Source organism: Zea mays, chromosome 5 (genome assembly GCF_902167145.1).
Source record: "Zea mays cultivar B73 chromosome 5, Zm-B73-REFERENCE-NAM-5.0, whole genome shotgun sequence".
Lineage (NCBI taxonomy): Eukaryota > Viridiplantae > Streptophyta > Magnoliopsida > Poales > Poaceae > Zea > Zea mays.
The window spans coordinates 177369520-177390482 of NC_050100.1; the positions used below are offsets into that span (position 1 = coordinate 177369520).

The 20963-nt window shown below is 43.2% G+C and overlaps 1 protein-coding gene across 1 annotated transcript; it reads right to left on the reverse strand.

Annotated features, from left to right (window-relative positions):
- Positions 1-4151: 4151 nt before the first annotated feature.
- Positions 4152-5502, reverse strand: LOC103627300 (DNA repair protein XRCC3 homolog). The gene has a single exon (XM_008647595.4). It carries the CDS (start codon positions 5409-5411, stop codon positions 4536-4538), a length of 876 nt encoding a protein of 291 aa, XP_008645817.1. The 5' UTR covers positions 5412-5502; the 3' UTR covers positions 4152-4535.
- Between the last annotated feature and the right edge of the window lie 15461 nt (positions 5503-20963).

Genomic DNA, 20963 nt, shown 5'->3' on the forward strand with positions numbered 1-20963 from the left:
GAGCAGCCAAGACTCTGCTCAGTCTGGGAGCACCGGACTGTCCGGTGCGCCAGGCTGGCTCGTGCGAACTCGCTGCTCTCAGGATTTCATCGGCAGCGTACGGCTATAATTCACCAGACCGTCCGGTGTGCACCGGACTGTCCGGTGAGCCAACAGTCGGCCGCGCGATCTGCGCGGGACACGTGGCCGAGCCAACGGCTAGAAGGGGGCACCGGACTGTCCGGTGCGCCAACGGCTCTCAGGCTGCCAACGGTCGGCTTCGCCATTTAAGGAAAGAAATCCGCACCGGACTGTCCGGTGCGCCAGGCGACAGAAGGCAAGATTTGCCTTCCTGGAATGCTCTCAACGGCTCCTAGCTGCCTTGGGGCTATAAAAGGGACCCCTAGGCGCATGGAGGAGAAAACCAAGCATTCTCTAAGCATTCCTAAGCACTAAGACATCGATTCCGCGCTTTTGATTCCTTGCGATAGCAATTAGAGCTCTAGTTGAGTTGTGAACTCATTGAGTTGTGTTGTGAGCTCTTGTTGCGACTTGTGTGCGTGGTGTTGCTGTGATTTCTTGTCTTGAGTGTGTTGCTTATCCCTCCCTTACTCCGTGCTTCTTTGTGAACTTTAAGTGTAAGGGCGAGAGGCTCCAAAGTGTGGAGATTCCTCGCAAACGGGATATAGTAAAGCAAGCAAAACACTGTGGTATTCAAGTGGGTCTTTGGACCGCTTGAGAGGGGTTGATTGCAACCCTCGTCCATTGGGACGCCACAACGTGGAGTAGGCAAGCGTTGGTCTTGACCGAACCACGGGATAAACCACTGTGCCATCTCTGTGATTGATCTCTTGTGGTTATTGTGTTTTGTTGAGACTCCTCTCTAGCCACTTGGCATTATTTGTGCTAACACTTAATCAAGTTTCTGTGGCTTAAGTTGAAAGTTTTACAGGATCACCTATTCACCCCCCCCCCCCTCTAGGTGCTCTCACATTCGCACCTCCACCAGGGAGGCTCCGGATGCACAGCTCCTCACCTACCGCCTTCAGGAAGGCACGCTGTCCGACCCATGGCGTCTAGAGGACGGGCTACTGCTACACACATCCCGAATTTTCGTGCCGGACCACAATGACTTGAGCCACCAGGTGCTGCTCTTAGCACACTCGGCAGGCTACGAGGGCATCTAGAAGACGCTTCACCGCCTCCGCTCGGACTTCCACATCCCGGGCGATCACATGCTGGACCAAGACTGGGTCCGCTCCTGCGCCACATGCCAGTCTAACAAGATCGAGACCCTCCGACTGGCAGGTCTATTCCAGACCCTCATAGTGTCGTCCCAAGTTTGGGCCGACATCTCGATCGACTTCATCGAGGGACTGCCAAAGGTGGGCAAGAAGTTCGTCATCCTCACAGTGGTCGATCACTTTTGCAAGTACGCACACTTCATTGTGCTTGGCCATCCTACACTGCGGCATCAGTCGCACGCGCCTTCTTCGATGGCATAGTGTGGCTACACGGGTTCCCCTCTTCCATCGTCATTGACAAGGACCCTGTGTTCACGAGACATGTGTGACGCGACCTCTTTAAGATGGCCGACGTCATGTTATGCATGAGCACGTCATTCCGCCCCCAGACAGACGGCAAACCAAGGTTGTTAACAAGATCATTGCAATGTACTTACATTGTGTGCCAGGAGATCGAACACAAGTTTGGCTAGATTGGTTGCCCTGGGCGGAATACTGCTACAACACCTCGTACCACTCTGCCCTGCGCGCCACACCCTTCATGGTGGTCTACGGGCAGCCACCCTGCCTATCCTGCCATACCAGTCGGGAGCGGCGCGCGCGAAGACAGTTGACAAGCTCCTAAGCAGTCGTGACGACATGTTGGCGAAGGCTCGCCAACGCCTTCTCCAAGCCCAGCAACTCTCCAAGAAAGTCCCATGACGCCTCGCACCGTGACCTGGAGCTACAGGTGGGCGAGTGGGTGTGGTTATGTCTGCTTCACCGGACGACCCAGTCCTTAGACGCCCGAGCCAAGGGGAAGCTCGGCCCACGCTACGCGGGTCCCTTTCACATATTGGAGCATATCGGGAAGGTCGCCTACTGACTACGCCCACACCTGTCTCCACGATGTGTTCCATGTGTGGCTGCTAAAGCGCCACCAAGGGTGATCCTCCCACCGAGCCAGCATCCCTTCCCCCTAATTGAGGATGGACGCCTCCTACCTGCACCAACCAAGGCCCTGAGGGCATAACTTTGTCGGGGCATCTGGCACGTCCTAGTGCAGTGGCAAGGGCTTCCTCAAGAGGAGGCAACCTGGGAAGAACTGGACGACTTTCGCCACCTCTACCCTGACTTCCAGCTCGAGGATTTTATGGTCGGCCACCATTATAGGCACCGACCACAGGTTACATGCGGCCAGAGAGATTAGATAACGCTTATCTAATAGAAGAGAGATTATCTCATGTTAGTTAGATATATATGAGAGATTATCTCGGATTAGTTGGATATGGATTAGAAGAGATCTCATATCTCTTATCCTTAGATCAAGATAGGCATTAGCAGGGCTATAAATACTTGTAAGTGGTCATCTAATGGAAGCAAGCAGAAGCAACCATTATTGCTACCTGCGCCCAGCAGCCCCTCTCGCCTCCTCTGTGTTATGCGCCAGGAACGCCCAACCACAGCGTCTCGACGCCGGGATCTCCAGCCCACTCCATCATCTCACCCCTATTCTCTACAAGACATCCTCGGTAGGATCTGCAATCCTATCAAATCACCTCATCATTTTCACCGCTAATATGTCTTCGCTCAGTCTCCAAGAATAACCCATTGACAACCAATGTCTACCAGTTGTTTTGCACTGTAATTTTTTTATTTAGGGAAAGCTAAAACATCTATTAACAAGATCAGAAATGAAAAAAAAACTCCCAATCCTTCCATACCTATTATACAAAGTCCAACAACAAATTGTTGAATTTATAACTGTTATACAGATAGTTGCAATCTCTATGTATATACTTAGCAAAGAAAAGCGTGACTAGAGTACCCAACATAATCTCTCCAGTGTAGGCTCCTTTTCAAATCCATATATTCTAAGCAAAAACCTCAATGCGACCAGTTAGTGAATTCTTAACCTAGTCGATATAAATGAATGGAGGTGCCACCACAACATCTGCATAATTGCATAATGCCACACATGTCGCACCCAACACCACCACCAACAATCCTTGTAAGTCCTCCAGATTCAGTTAAGCCCATGAATCCCAAACCTAACCGTAACCTTGCTGGAGTTAGGAAAGAAGACAACATGTCATTCTTGGATTGGGCAGAAAAAAATTGGTGAAGTTTAGCTTTACCCCTTTAACAAAACATCCATTAACAGCATCTCCAAGAGACTGGTCAAATGACTCGTCAAGTTAAAATTTGGATATTTAACAACAAAATAATTTTCTAACAGACTAGTCATCTAACTAGCCAAGCTATCCGGCTCTCCAAATTGCCCCTATCGCTGGCCAAACTTGGCTAGCTGCTCTAGCTAGCTAAACTAAGTTACATATTAGAAAGTCTGTTGGAATGAGATACTACATATAGAGTTTAATCTTTATAGAGAGATAAATAAAGAGTCAAAAATATAGTCTCTTGGAGATGCTCTAAGGTTAGGATGCTCTCTGCATGCTCGTTCATAACTTGTGGCAAGATTTGAGCACAGCTGTGGTATTGTGGCAATGTGACTACAACACAACAGAACAAAAGCGATATTCTGAAACAGGTAAAACACCTCTAATGGCATGACAAGAGTATGGCAACATACATTGTTAAACTGAAACTTGTGAATCACTTGGAAATTTGAATCTGGACTGAATTAAGATATTGGGAGGATGTTTAGTTAGGCAGTGTAGCATTTAGAGACCAATTCCTAGTCTCTATAACATTGTAGGGAAAAAGAGTGCTTCTGTTAATGCGTCTCTATGCTCTAACCCTTTAAGCGTCTCTTTTAGAAGCTCCTTAGTTAGAAATAATTTATTGGCATGGCACCATTCAGTAGCTCGTGTGATGAATGTTCAACTAATAGATCAAAGTGTCAGACTTCCTTTTATTTGATTTTACCCTTGCAGGGCTTGCGAAATTTGTGCTTTTTGGTTGGTTGAAACTTCAGACAACTATATGTATCGATCAATACAAAGGCTGGAATATTATTGCACATTCGCTTTTCTAATAAAACACCAGTTTAAAACACACATGGCGTTATTTCACAGAAGCAACGAAGAAGACAGAACTTAGGTTCTGATTTCAGACTTCAAAACTAGCCATGATGATTTCTACAATAACTCTTTCCCCAGAAAGGTTCAATCACTTGTCCGTTGTGTTGTGACACGTCTAATTTACATGCATGGCTTCACATCCATTCTTAACAATTGAAGTAAAATAGTAAAATATTTTGAATCTTTTACAGGGTGTGTGAAATCTAACTACCAACGGGGACATTTCATCAAACAGGTTATGGTCACACACTTCCTCTGTAAAGTCCTGACAAAAGACCAAGAGGAGCGCCTACCTCTCCGGCTCGACGCCAAAGACGCCGTCCCTCCGTATCACAAACTCGCACGATTGCTCTGGCAGGTGCGGCGCAAACGCCACTTTCATCCACCTCCTTGCGCTCCCGCTGGTGCCATTCCCTTCCACCTCCCGCGTCAGGAACAGGCGCGTGTTGACGCAGTTGGCCCAGGCGATCCCGAGCGCCGGGCTCAGACGGCGCCCCGACGACCACGCCACGGTGTTCCCGGCGTCCCCCTCCACCACGTCCACCACCTGGTTGGTCACCACCACCACACACTGGTGCCTGTAAGCGAGCTCCTTGAGCTTCGCCGATATCTGGAAGAAGAGCGCGGACCGGCGCCTGAGGTCAGCGGGGGAGGCGTCGAAGTCGCCACGAAAGAGGGAAGCGATGGAGTCGAGGAGGATGAGGCGGATGGGGAGGCGGTGCGGGGAGCGGCCGGGGTTGGCGAGCAGTCGCTGGGCGCGGGCGAGGAGGGACAGAAGGTCGGTGGGGGAGTGCGCGGCGGCGACGAGGACGTGGTCGAGGATATCGGGGCGGGATTTGGGGGCTAGGCGGCGGAGGCGGTGAAGGGGGAATGGGAGGTCGGAGTGGAGGAAGAGGGAGGAGGCGGAGAGCGGGGACAGGGGCGCCAGGAGGGCGAGCTGAAGACAGAGCTGAGTCTTTCCAGAGGCAGACTCGCCGGCTATCTCGGTAACGGAGGCGGCGGGGAGGCCGCCGCAGAGGAGGCGGTCGAGGAGGGGACAGCCGAGTGAGAGCTTGGTGAAGCGAGAGGAGGGGAGGAGGAGGAGAGGGTTCTCCGGGCGGGGCTCGCGCTGGCTGTGGGAGGACGAGGAAGCGGCGGATGGGACCTTCGGCGCCGGCGGACGCATCGCCGGTCGGCTCGCCGCCGAACGGATTGGGGATTCGCTCGGAGTCTGGTTTTGAACCGTCGCGGGTAGTTTGCCTGTAGGAGGAACTTTTGGGCTGATATTTGAGCGGTGAATAGAACGAGTAAAAAAAAGGCTTGGGCCTAGCCCAATTACCTCTGTTTCCTCTTTTCAGCTCTAATGTTTAGAACTAAATTACTCCTTCCTATCTTAAGTTTGATCGTCCCGTTTTATTCATTTTTTTCAAAAAAAATAGAAAATTTAAAGTCATATTTAAAATATATTATATGCCAAAACAATTACACACTAAAAATGACAATAATTTGATAAAAAAATATCAAACGAATTATAAATTGGAACGAAGGGAATACTAAATATCACTTCAAACAAAATCATTTGGAATTTGAAATAATGCAGGAAAACCTTCAATCATAATAATAACACTATTATACCACGACAACACACACCATGCAGTTCGTCGTAGGACTGCTGACAAGCTGATATGTAACCATTATGTAACAAAATACATTCTCACTTCTAAACTATAAGATGCTTTGTCTTGTTTCTAGACATACACTAGCAAATAGGCTTGTGCGTTTCAATAGAACCCAATAAACATAAGAATTGAACTTTGTATCGTTGCTAGACGTGAGCTGTTTTAACTCGTATAGTTACGAAACATGGGTACATACCTAGTTCTAATTATCAAATAAAGTTGAGAGACACTTAGGATTCCTAGCCTTCCGGACGAACAAGATGTCTAACAAATGGAAGAGAAGTATATTGGTACTAAACTACAAGAACAAAAAAGATATTCAAAGTTGTACTAATTACCGGAGAATTAAGTTGATGAGTCATACTATAAAGCTATGGGAGAGGGTTTTCGAGCACCGTTTGATAGGAATAACGAGGATATCTATGAACCAAATTGGTTTTATGTCCAAAAAGTCAAACATGTTAACTATTTTCTTAATAAGACAAGTGATGGAGTAGTATAAAAAACAAAAGAAAGATATATACATTGTTTTCATTAACTCGAAGAAGGCTTATGATAAAATACCAAGAGATATTATGTGGTGAGCTTTGGACAAACGTAAAGCTCCAATGGAGTACATTGGACTTATTAAAGACATGTAGAACAATATTGTCACTTGTTTGAACAAGTGATGGAAACACGGATAACTTCATGCTTATAGAATTACATCGAGAGTCAGCTTTGAGCCCTTACCTTTGTCTTGATGATGGATGAGATCATAAGGGACATACAAGGGGATATCCCTTGGTGTATGCTTTTTGCGGACAATATAGTGCTAGTTGATGGAAGTTGGACATGAGCAAATACAAAACTAGGTATTTCATCCTAGGAGGTGCTCATGGAAATCACGCTTATTTGGGAAGCTTTTGAAGGGGTTAACCTGCAACCCAACATGACGGATAGACACTTTTTTAGGCTGTCTAGTTCCGGAAAATATTCAGCAACCTCGGCTTATGCAGCCATCTTCCAAGGATACTTGCAGTGGGAGGCTTTTCATCGTGTCTGGAAGACTTGGGCTCCTCCTAAGTGCATTTTCTTCATCTGTCTTGTGATCCACAACCGGGACATCGGATCGATTGGCTAAAAGAAATATCCCCCGATCGAGCTGTTGTCCCCTTTGTGAATAGGAAGATGAGACGATTAATCATATCGTAGTAAACTGTGTTTTCAGCAGGCAATTCTGGTTCTTTCTTCTCCAAAGAATGGGGCTCGCTGCTCTTTGTCCGCAACAATCTGTGTGATCTTCGATGACTGGTGAACGAATTGTGTCAACGTCATGGGAAAGCAGCTCCAGAAAGGGCTCAACCCTCCGATTGTGTTGGAAGCTTGGATTATTTGGCGGCAAAGGAATGATTGTGTGTTCAATGGCAAATCACCACATCTTGCTATAGCCCAAATATCGGCCGGTAAAGGACTTTGGTGCTAGATTTCTGCTGGCACCAAGGGGCTAGCCTTGTTGACAACTCAGAGTGATATTCTTAGTGGCTTAGTTGTTTAGTCCATGTGTTGTTTTTTATCTGTTTTGGTTGTGTCTCTCAGTATGTCTCGTGCGCACTCCTGTTGTCTCAGCATGGGTGTGGGTCAGTGTGTGTGGGTGTTCTTTTGTACTGTTTTTTTCTTCTATTGCGTGTTCGATAATGAAAAACTAGAGTTGTGGCTAAAGACTCTAGAGTTCAAAGGTTTTAGACTCGTAGAATTAAAATCGAATATATGATATATGACTTTAGCACTACTACACATTAAAAAGGAGACATTGGTTTGGAAGATAAGTAGTGTCCAAGAAGGATTACTTTCAGTATTTAAGACCAATGTTGTAGAGGAACAAAAATATTAATAAATGTGTTAGCTATAGGACCAAAGCAGTATGGATGAAGTGGCGTAAAGCATCTGGGATTCTAGGTGACAAGAGGATACCACAGAACCTAAAAAGACGACACATTCAGGTAGATAAATGTTGCAGAAAAGTGTATGTTGTGTTAGATTTGTAGCCATACAAGAAGAGATCGAGTCTGGGACGATGATATATATGATAGGCTAGGGATAGCACCAATTGAAGAAAAACTTATCCAACACCTGTTGAGATGATTTTAATATATCCATAGAAGAGGGAGGCGAAGGCTAAAGTTGACATCAGAAGAGGCAGTAAAAGGAGATTTCAAATGATGCAATACACCCAAAAAATTAGCCTTAATAGGAGTGCATAAAAAATAGTTATCCATGTGCATGAACCTTGACTTGTGGTTTTTGTTAGGTTTCAACTCTGAGCTACCATAACTTGATTGGGACTAAAAGGCTTTGTTGTTGTCGTTGTTTCTATATATGCTGATATGTAGAAAAAATATAGTGGTGCAAGCAAACTTAAACATTTTTTGTCTTATTAGGAGCAAAACCTGATGCACAATGCTTGCCTACTATCAATTAATGCTTATCCACATATATATGATAAAAAGATGGCTCTATTTAAGAAGGTTACCAAACTTTACAGATACAAGAATTGCTCAAATGTGTAACGCCATTGCATATTGTCTAATCACATTTCACATGTAAGCATGCATTACATGCTGGGTAGATTTGGTCGACGGAGGAATGTTAATACAAAAAGTTAATATGTGTGAGTTCTTCAAAACCATACGTTTAGCAGATACATCACCAATTAGATGGGGAGGAAGAGAAGAAAAGAACTTGATAATGGGAACAACCATCAATTAGCTTTGAAATAAAAGAAAAGTGCACCTAACCCTATAGGGAGGTACTCACACAAAAGCTACAAGTGTCAAAGTTCAAGCCCCGCAGTTCTCGTGCGCGTTCGAGAAAAAAATAGTGGGTAGTGGGCAGTGAGCAGCCTCTGAACTAGATACTACCAACCGAGACATCACTCGGTTCTTAATATTATGTCAGCAATTATGTTTGCCTTGCTCAAAGGTTCGGTTTACACTTTACAACCATCTAATCTAGGCAATAACCGGGGTGGTGAGCAGTCTCTGAACTAGAGGCTCTACCAACAGAGCCATCACTCGGTCCTTAATATTATGTTAGCAAGCTTGTTTGCTTGCTCAAAGGTTCTGTTTACACTGTACAGACACCAACAATCCAGGCAATAACTAATCAAGAAAATGAAGATGAAATGCTCAATGAGCTACCAAGTGAAGAGTAGCATGATTTTCCAACACTTGCATGGATTTGTGAATCTCAAAAACATGGTAAACTTCTAGACATCTATAACAATTTATCAGCATAAGCAACTAAAGTATCTCTTTTTGATCCGGGATAGAGGAAGGGCCTTCAGAAGGGTTGGACTGTAGAGTGTGTCAGGTGTGCGTTGGGGGTGAGTCTATGTGCAAACAGTGTTGTGAGTGGGTGCTCGTGTGTTTTTTGTTTGTTTTCAGGCCTCGGGTCTTTTTCCTCTTCTATTAATATAATGATACGCAACTCTCCTGCTTATTCGAGAAAAAAAACTAAAGTATCTCTTGTTATCTTATGATCAACAACATTTATAGTACACTATGTTTCAATCCCTAGCAAAATGTCATGCAAGAACGCGCTATCAGAATATCTGACATACCGTGCCATTCCAGTCCGCATGATAAACTTCCCCATAGAAACATGCAATGACATAAATCCTAAGTTTATGACACGGGGTTGTCATAGCCAAAAACAAATAGTACAAGGAAATGGAAAGACAAATCAATTGCAAAAATACAACACAGAAAAGTTTACTCTAACAGCGATAGTATTAAATGCAAAAATAAGAGGAACTTGAGAGGAATTAACATGGGGAGCCTCAGTGAGTTCTAACCAATTGTTTTTCGGACAATGTTCACTGCCCCCCATTGTAACAAATGTTTAACTTTATGTGATCCTTGCCAAAACTGAGAAGCCCCCTTGGTTTTAGATTTAATGAAGTTAATCCATGTCATATACTTAGCTTTAATGATTTTGTACCACATATCCTTCAATCCCTGGACAATCCTCCAAATCCATTTAACCAATAAGCATTCATTCATTAGCCTAGTGTTTATGATGCCCAGACCCCCTTGGTCTTTACGTTTAATAACCATGTCCCATTTCACCATGTGATAGCAATTTTTACCTTCAACTCCCTACCAAAAGAAATTTGCCCTAACCAAGTTCATTTTTTGATGCAAACCTCCTGACAGTAGGTAGAAGCCCATCGCGTACATCGAAAGGCTACTTAAGCACGTATTAGTCACGATGAGTCTTCCCCCTGAAGACATGTTCTTTCCCTTCCATGGGTCCAACCTTTTCTTCTTTTTCTCTAAGATGTGTCCAAAGGTAGAGGCCTTTAATCGGTCGTTTGATAAGGGAATTCCTAGGTATTTCAATGGCAAAGATCCTAGGGCACAGTTAAGCATGTTCGTCATCTTCTCTTTTTCCTGGTTATCCACTCCAAAAACTTACACTTCGCTTTTATGAAAGTTTAATTTCAATCTCGAGGGCCATTCAAAACATTAAAGAATTAGTTTCAAATTCCTAATTCTTGGTCAAAAATCCATAGGTTAGCCTTCGGTATTATTGAAAATGGCCGTTCATGGCTATTTACAACAAAATTGGGGGTTATGTGGCCATTGATCATCGACCAGAGGCTCGTACACATCACCCCACATATGTTTCCTTGTCATATGTCATATTCTTGGATTTCTTGTGGAGACCATTTCTTGGTCAAAAATTCGTAGGTGTTAGCCTTTGTTATTGATGAAAATGGGCGTTCATGGCTATTTTCGATAAAAATGGGGGTTGTGTGGCCAATGATCATCAACCAGAGGCCCGTACACCCCACCCCACATATATTTCCTTGCCATAGGTCACATTCTTGGTTTTCTAGTGGATGTCATTTCTTGGTAAAAATCCGTAGGTGTTAGCCTTCGGTATTATTGAAAATGGTGGTTCATTGTTATTTTTGACAAAATGGGGCATGTGTGGCCATTGATCATCGACCAGGGGTTCATACACCTCACCCCCACATATGTTTCCTTGCCATTGGTCACATTATTGGATTTCTAATGGAGACCATTTCTAAGTCAAAAATGCATAGGTGTTAGCCTTCAGTATTATTAAAAATGCTCGTTCATGGCTATTTCCGACAAAAATGGGGGTTGAATGGCCATTCGTCATCGACCAGAGGCTTGTACACCTCACCCCACATATGTTTCCTTGCCATATGTCAGATTCTTGGATTTTTGGTGGAGACCAATTCTTGGTAAAAAAAATACATAGGTGTTAGCCTTCTGTATTACTGAAAATGGTCGTTCTTGGCTATTTTCGACAAAAATGGGGGTTGTGTGGCCATTGATCATCGACAAAGGCTTGCACACATCACTCCACATATGTTTCCTTACCGTAGGTCACATTCTTGGATTTTTGCTAGAGACCATTTCTTGGTCAAAAATCGGTAGGTGTTAGCCTTCGGTATTATTGAAAATGGTTGTTCATGGCCATTTTCGACAAAAATGAGAATTGTGTGGCTATTGATTATCGACTAGAGGCTCGTACACCTCACCCCAAATATGTTTTCTTGCCTTAGTGCACATTCTTGGATTTCCAGTGGAGACTATTTTTTGGTAAAAAATCCATATGTGTTAGCCTTCAGTATTATTGAAAATGGTCCTACATGGCTAATTTCAATAAAAATTGAGGGTTGTTTGACCATTGATCATCGACCAGAAGCTCTTACACCTCACCCACATATGTCTCCTTGCCATAGGTCACATTCTTTGAATTCTAGTGGAGACCATTTCTTGGTCAAAAATCAGTATGTGTTAGCCTTCGGTATTATTGAAAATGGTCATTCATGGTTATTTTCGACAAATATGAGGGTTGTATGGCCTTTCATCATGGACCAGAGGCTCATACACCTCACCCCACATATGTTTCCTTGCCATAGGTCACATTATTGGATTTCTGGTGGAGACCATTTCCTGGTCAAAAAATCGTAAGTGTTAGCCTTTTGTATTATTGAAAATGGTCGTTCATGGCTATTTTCGACAAAAATGGGAGTTGTGTGGCCATTGATCATCAACCAGAGGCTCGTACACCTCACTCCATATATGTTTCATTTCCATAGGTCAAATTCTTGGATTTCTGGCGGAGACCATTTCTTGGTAAAAAACCATAGGCATCAGCTTTCGGTATTATTGAAAATGGTCGTTCATGGCTATTTTCAAAAAAAATGGGGGCCATGTGGCCATTCATCATCGACCAGAGGCTCGTACACCTCACCCCACATATTTTACCTTGCCATAGGTCAGATTCTTTGATTTTTGGTGGAGACAATTTCTTGGTCAAAAATCTGTAGGTGTTAACCTTTGCTATTATTGAATTGGTCGTTCATGACTATTTTCGAAAAATGGGGGTTTTGTGGCCATTGCTCATCGACCAGAGGCTCGTACACCCCACCCCACATATATTGTGTTGACATAGGTCACATTCTTTGATTTTTGCTTGTCACACTCGGGTTTCGGGGCACCAAGACCCGGACGCGAACATAATCACCAGGTGTGCTGGGACCAAGTCTCACACATATGATGAATCATGGCACAGGATCGAATGTCACAACTTTACTATATAATAGAAGTTCCATACAAAATAATTAAATAATTACATCATATGAGGAAACGATCCAGCAACCCAAAGTTGACTAGGAGACGACGGCCTAGACCTCTCACAAACTCGTCATAGCATCCTCCATGCGCCTCATCCTGTGGTACCTGTTCTTGACCTGTGGGGGTGTGAGACAGCAAGAGTGAGCTCACATACGTTCATCGCTCAACAAGTTGTGGGGAATAATGTGTATGAACTCGCCAAAGGTGGGAGCTCACGTGAAGTGTAAGGCTTACCAAAGAAGATGGTTAGAGCTAGCATTGCTTTTAAAGTTGGTCAAAATTTTATTAGCAGTTACTAAGTATAAGCAAATACCAACCCAATTAAGTAGTAGAACAAAAGTAACAACATCACCTGCGATGCAATGCATATGACAAATTGAATTTAGTTCCATAAATTAATCATGTGAGGGTCCGAGCTGCTCATGACCGTGAGCACGGCTAGTATACCAGTTTTACACTCTGCAGAGGTTGCGCATCTTTACCCACAAGTCATGTTACCCATCTGCCAAGGGATCGCGACTTCCCATACACCTCTACCGAGGAGGCGAGGCAGGGTAACACTATGAGGCCTTTACAAAGTTCCACTAGCTTCAGAAAACCCGCTACAGTTTATAGGAAGCTCCAATGCAGGGATCCCTCGCATGACCGCCATCGCAGCAAAATCATCCCAAGGACCTCCCTACACTGACCACTCCCCTACTGCCCTTGCCCCTTTCGGGTAAGGTAGTCCTCCACTAGCTTTCCTAATTAATCAGCCAAGGGCATCCATAAACCCTTGTGGTAGCACTGTTTTCTCGGGTGGTCACTCCATGTTCCAATTAACATAATGATCTTATCATGAACAGTGATAATAAACAGATAATAAAAGTGTGATCATGAATAATGTATCTTCATACCCAAAACCACATAAAGCACTAGCAAGTACTACCCAAAAAGTTCAGTGGTAAACAAGGTATAAAGATAATCAAACTAGGGTAACCTATTGGGTCCCATCAAAATTAACCTATGCAGATCATTATGATTAATTAGAACATGAGTGGGTAAAAAGAAGTGATCAAGGGCACAACTTGCCTGGGACTTGAGATTCCAGGTACTAGGATGATCTTCAGGTGACTCATGACCTCACGCTAGTCGTAGCAATACAAACAAGCAGTGTATATGCAAAATTAACATCACACCAAACATGTAAAAAAATATATAATAATAATCTACATATTAAAATAAGATCATAGGAACAGGAATCATTAATTTTGGAGTTATGGATTTTAAGTTATGAATTTTCAAAGGTTTTATGTATTTGATACAAGATTAACTTAAGAAATAAATTTTATTCCTGTTTTCATGTCAAAACAGAAACACTAGGTGATAAACAATGATATTATAAAATTACAGAAATTGGAATGGATTAATTTGGAGTTAGAATGAATTAAATATGAATTAAACCAGTTTGTAGCATTTATTCTCACATTAAAATCATTTTCTAAATTTATTTTTCTGATTTTTCTATCTCCTGGGCTGAGCACCTAAATCCAGGAAGGTCAGGGGCTAAATCATAAACTTTCTCAGACTCAGTAAACAATCCGAGTGGACGGCGGGTTGAATACCTAAAAGTATAGGGTCTCTTTAGTGAAATGGCATGGCGAAGAGGTATGATGGATTCTGAGCCATCCGATCCCAACCCAAGGGCCCAGATTAGACCTAGGTTATTACGAATCGGTACTCACCACTGGTCACCGGATTCCAATCGAACGGTCGAGATTTTATGAACGGAAATCTAATCTTAAGCGTCGATCTGGCAACCGAGGGCTAGGATCATCCACAGACGAGTCGGTGTGCTGGCTGAATCACCACCGTTGATGAATGGATCTACGGTCAAGGGCTTACTTCTTTTCCTTTCAATCTAGAGCGCTCATCATTACACGGATGGTCCCCGCTCATCTTCAATCTCACGACACCAGGCCGCGCTGGTGCCCATCCCGGCGACGGTGGTGCACACCGACGCACGGCATCCCGGCGAACCAACGCCCTGAATCCCCGCCTGACCTGAGCTACACCACGCTACATGCCCACCAGCCTGTTGGGAAATCAATTCCTACAGTGAGCCTACGCAGAGGCTCGCCATGGACCTCAGCGGATCTGCCGCGAGTCCGCCATGCCCTTGAGAAATTCCGGGCGATTCTGACCCCAAGATGCCAAATCCAACCCCAATAATCACAGAGGAGATGCACGCGGTCAAGATGAAAGAGATCATACCAGGAATAAAGACGCAGGGGTACCCAGCCACGACGTACGGCAGATTTGAGGGTGAGGATTTGCGCCGGTGAGAAATTCCGGCCCACAGCGGTGACAGATGAAATAGGGGCGGGTGCGGAACCGTTCTTATGCACCGAGGTCAGGAAGTCCGCGCGGGCCAGCGAGGTACGCGACGTCTGTTGCGGCGGCAAAGAGTCCGAGCGCGGCTGTTCCGAGGTGGACGACCGAGCTGACCAATGGGCCCCACCAGTCAGCGCCGTGAGCATCACCGGAGAGTGAGGCTGACCGGTGGCCCCGGTGTGTCGGCGCCAGTAATAGCAACTGGGCTGGCGGTGAAGAGAAAAGTAGGAGCGGGCCACAGAGGATAAAGGTGGAGGTGGGCCGAGCAGAGGAAAAACGGCCCATGTAGGTAAGTCAGTCCTTTTCTTTTCTTTTTATTTCATTTAAACCTCTAATTTCAAATGGTCTTCAAATAAAGTTTAAATTCTAAACTTAATTATAATGAACAATCAAAAGGATACCAGTATGAGATGCAAATTTATTTATATTATTTATTTTATTCAATTATTAGGGCAAATGATTCAAGTGTGAAATGCTCCATTACACAATACATATAATAGAATCTTTATTACTCTTGTAGGTTAATTTAAAATTATGTTCCTATTTATTTAAGAGATAGGACTTTCTAGTGTGTAATGTTTATTAAATTATTTTTTTAACTTAGTTCTTTTGGAGGACATTTCTAATCATATTATTTAACAAAGGTTGGTTTAAGTTCTATGAGTGTATTTTAATCTCTGATTATAAAAGTCTTTTGTTTTAAATCTTGGAATACTATCATAAATATTTTTTTCCTTTATTTTTTTATTCTACCAATTTTGGGCTTTACAAATCCTACCCCCCTTAACAAAAATCTCGTCCTCGAGATTTGTGAGAAAAGGGATACAGAAGGATTGGTTTGTAATTTGGCTTTTAGTCTATAACTGGTTCAAAAATTTAGAGTCTTTTTTTGTCAATGGTGGGTGATTATGCGAGCATAGGTATCCAAATACTTATTATGTGGGATAAAAGATGGATAGTTTAGGGCAAGAATAGCCAGGGGTAAGAAAGTTTATGGTAAGGAAGAACTCCGTGTTGGATGGCAATGCATCAAAAGATCCAGTTTAACTTCTCTCCTTCCTTGACGAGGTTGAGCTTTTCTCTCTTGAGCTTGGGTGTCTCCAAGAGGTTAAGATAGATCAGTAGGTAATAGCTAGGTAGAGGGTTTAGTAGGTGGCTATATGATAGTTGGGATTAGTTATATAACCAATTATGTAGGTCAAGTTGTTTGTGTATGGCTGAGTCGATCTAAGTCACTAATTTAGGCTTAAGTGAATTAGGTGTATGGCCGAGTTGATCTAAGATCTCAAACTGGTTTATAGGAGCAGGGTCTAATGTATTTACTCAGCATTAACCAATCCTATTTGAGTGACTTCCAATAGGCTTGATCATAATAAATTAGATAGGATTGGGTATGACTAGAATAGATTAGATTAGATCATGGTTGCTACAATAGTGTGGAATAAATATGTCTATTAGGGCAAGATGAATCCATAAGGATAAGTTAGAATCTTTTGAGGTCAGTTAGATCTATTAGGATGAGATAAAATATTTTTAAGATAAGATGAGTCTATTAAGATAAGAAAGAATCTTTCAAGACAAGATGGAGCTATTAGGCTAGATATACTTTTAATGGGGGACATTCTTAGTTTGTATAGTCATCTTATGATTTATTTATTTATATTTATGCCTATATGTATATGTAGATGTAATTGTGGACGTTACTCCACAACTCATCCCACTCAATCAAAGATCCAAATCAAACAAGTATCATAAGAACAAGCATTCAAGAACCTAGATACCTATAAAAATAGTTTTGTTTTTGTTCCTAATATTAGGTCTCCTATTCTTAAAGGTCACTTTAGGTACAGGATTCCAAAAGTGTGGAATCCACATTTGTCTTTAGAAAGAAAAGGTAAGAATAATCAGAGTAAAGCGGAAATGGATGAGAAAAGATTAAGAAAAGTTTAGAAAGAATTAGAGTAGCAAAGGTAAGTAGATAATGGTTGTCCAGTTCTATCTAGGTTTCGTCCTACAGTCAACATTCCTCTGATACCACTTCTGTCACACCCGGGTTTCGGGGCACCAAGACCCGGACGCGAACATAATCACCAGGTGTGCTGGGACCAAGTCTCACACATATGATGAATCATGGCACAGGATCGAATGTCACAACTTTACTATATAATAGAAGTTCCATACAAAATAATTAAATAAATTACATCATATGAGGAAACGATCCAGCAACCCAAAGTTGACTGGGAGACGACGGCCTAGACCTCTCACGAACTCGTCACAGCATCCTCCATGCACCTCATCCTGTGGTACCTGTTCTTGACCTGTGGGGGTGTGAGACAGCAAGAGTGAGCTCACATACGTTCATCGCTCAACAAGTTGTGGGGAATAATGTGTATGAACTCGCCAAAGGTGGGAGCTCATGTGAAGTGTAAGGCTTACCAAAGAAGATGGTTAGAGCTGAGCATTGCTTTTAAAGTTGGTCAAAATTTTATTAGCAGTTACTAAGTATAAGTAAATACCAACCCAATTAAGTAGTAGAACAAAAGTAACAACATCACCTGCGATGCAATGCATATGACAAATTGAATTTAGTTCCATAAATTAATCATGTGAGGGTCCGAGCTGCTCATGACCGTGAGCACGGCTAGTATACCAGTTTTACACTCTGCAGAGGTTGCGCATCTTTACCCACAAGTCATGTTACCCATCTGCCAAGGGATCGCGACTTCCCATACACCTCTACCGAGGAGGCGAGGCAGGGTAACACTACGAGGCCTTTACAAAGTTCCACTAGCTTCAGAAAACCCGCTACAGTTTATAGGAAGCTCCAATGCAGGGATCCCTCGCATGACCGCCATCGCAGCAAAATCATCCCAAGGACCTCCCTACACTGACCACTCCCCTACTGCCCTTGCCCCTTTCGGGTAAGGTAGTCCTCCACTAGCTTTCCTAATTAATCAGCCAAGAGCATCCATAAACCCTTGCGGTAGCACTATTTTCCCGGGTGGTCGCTCCATGTTCCAATTAACATAATGATCTTATCATGAACAGTGATAATAAACAGATAATAAAAGTGTGATCATGAATAATGTATCTTCATAACCAAAACCACATAAAGCACTAGCAAGTACTACCCAAAAAGTTCAGTGGTAAACAAGGTATAAAGATAATCAAACTAGGGTAACCTATTGGGTCCCATCAAAATTAACCTATGCAGATCATTATGATTAATTAGAACATGAGTGGGTAAAAAGAAGTGATCAAGGGCACAACTTGCCTGGGACTTGAGATTCCAGGTACCAGGATGATCTTCAGGTGACTCGTGACCTCACGCTAGTCGTAGCAATACAAACAAGCAGTGTATATGCAAAATTAACATCACACCAAACATGTAAAAAAATACATAATAATAATCTACATATTAAAATAAGATCCTAGGAACAGGAATCATTAATTTTGGAGTTATGAATTTTAAGTTATGAATTTTCAAAGGTTTTATGTATTTGATACAAGATTAACTTAAGAAATAAATTTTATTCCTGTTTTCATGTCAAAACAGAGACACTAGGTGATAAACAATGATATTATAAAATTACAGAAATTGGAATGGATTAATTTGGAGTTAGAATGAATTAAATATGAATTAAACCAGTTTCTAGCATTTATTCTCACATTAAAATCATTTTCTAAATTTATTTTTCTGATTTTTCTATCTCCTGGGTTGAGCACCTAAATCCAGGAAGGTCAGGGGCTAAATCATAAACTTTCTCAGACTCAGTAAACAATCCGAGTGGACGGCGGGTTGAATACCTAAAAGTATAGGGTCTCTTTAGTGAAATGGCATGGCGAAGAGGTATGATGGATTCTGAGCCATCCGATCCCAACCCAAGGGCCCAGATTAGACCTAGGTTATTACGAATCGGTACTCACCACTGGTCACCGGATTCCAATCGAACGATCGAGATTTTATGAACGGAAATCTAATCTTAAGCGTCGATCTGGCAACCGAGGGCTAGGATCATCCACAGACGAGTCGGTGTGCTGGCTGAATCACCACCGTTGATGAATGGATCAACGGTCAAGGGCTTACTTCTTTTCCTTTCAATCTAGAGCGCTCATCATTACACGGACGGTCCCCGCTCATCTTCAATCTCACGACACCAGGCCGCGCTGGTGCCCATCCCGGCGACGGTGGTGCACACCGACGCACGGCATCCCAGCGAACCAACGCCCTGAATCCCCGCCTGACCTGAGCTACACCACGCTACACGCCCCACCAGCCTGTTGGGAAATCAATTCCTACAGTGAGCCTACGCAGAGCCTCGCCATGGACCTCAGCGGATCTGCCGCGAGTCCGCCATGCCCTTGAGAAATTCCGGGCGATTCTGACCCCAAGACGCCAAATCCAACCCCAATAATCACAGAGGAGATGCACGCAGTCAAGATGAAAGAGATCATACCAGGAATAAAGACGCAGGGGTACCCAGCCACGACGTACGGCGGATTTGAGGGTGAGGATTTGCGCCGGTGAGAAATTCCGGCCCACAGCGGTGACGGATGAAATAGGGGCGGGTGCGGAACCGTTCTTATGCACCGAGGTCAGGAAGTCCGCGCGAGCCGGCGAGGTACGCGGCGTCTGTTGCGGCGGCAAAGAGTCCGAGCGCGGCTGTTCCGAGGTGGACGGCCGAGCTGACCAATGGGCCCCACCAGTCAGCGCCGTGAGCATCACCGGAGAGTGAGGCTGACCGGTGGCCCCGGTGTGTCGGCGCCAGTAATAGCAACTGGGCTGGCGGCGAAGAGAAAAGTAGGAGCGGGCCGCGGAGGATAAAGGTGGAGGTGGGCCGAGCAGAGGAAAAACGGCCCATGTAGGTAAGTCAGTCCTTTTCTTTTCTTTTTATTTCATTTAAACCTCTAATTTCAAATGGTCTTCAAATAAAGTTTAAATTCTAAACTTAATTATAATGAACAATCAAAAGGATACCAGTATGAGATGCAAATTTATTTATATTATTTATTTTATTCAATTATTAGGGCAAATGATTCAAGTGTGAAATGCTCCATTACACAATACATGTAATAGAATCTTTATTACTCTTGTAGGTTAATTTAAAATTATGTTCCTATTTATTTAAGAGATAGGACTTTCTAGTGTGTAATGTTTATTAAATTATTTTTTAACTTAGTTCTTTTGGAGGACATTTCTAATCATATTATTTAACAAAGGTTGGTTTAAGTTATATGAGTGTATTTTTAATCTCTGATTATAAAAGTCTTTTGTTTTAAATCTTGGAATACTATCATAAATATTTTTTCCTTTATTTTTTTATTCTACCAATTTTGGGCTTTACATTGCTGGAGATCATTTCTTGGTCAAAAATCTGTAGGTGTTATCCTTTGGTATTATTGAAAATGTTGTTCATGGCTATTTTCGATAAAAATGGGGGTTGTGTGGCCATTGATCATCGACCAGAGGCTCGTACACATCCTCCCGCATATGTTTCCTTGCCTTAGGTCACATTCTTGGATTTCTGGTGGAGACCATTTCTTGGTCAAAAATCTATAGGTGTTAGCCTTCGGTATTATTGAAAATAGTCGTTCATTGCTATTTTCAACAAAATTAGTGTTGTGTGGCCACTGATCATCAACTAAAGGCTCTTATGCCTCACCCCACATATGTTTCCTTGTCATAGGTCACATTCTTTGATTTCTGGTGGAGACCATTTCTTGGTCAAAAATCCATAGGTGTTAGCCTTCGATATTATTAAAAATGGTTGTTCATGGCTATTTTCGACAAAAAATGGGGGTTGTATGGCCATTCATCATGGACCAGAGGCTCGTACACCTCACCCCACATATGTTTCCTTGTCATAGGTCACATTATTGGATTTTTGGTTGAGATCATTTCTTGGTAAAAAACCGTAGGTGTTAGCCTTCGATATTATTGAAAATGTTCGTTCATGGCTATTTTCGACAAATGAGGGTTGTGTGGCCATTGATCATCGACCAGTGGCTCGTACACCTCATCCCACA

What these genes read in the sequence shown, in the direction of transcription:
- LOC103627300 (XM_008647595.4), bottom strand. Translation starts at nt 5,411, where the DNA reads ATGCGTCCGCCGGCGCCGAAGGTCCCATCCGCCGCTTCCTCGTCCTCC.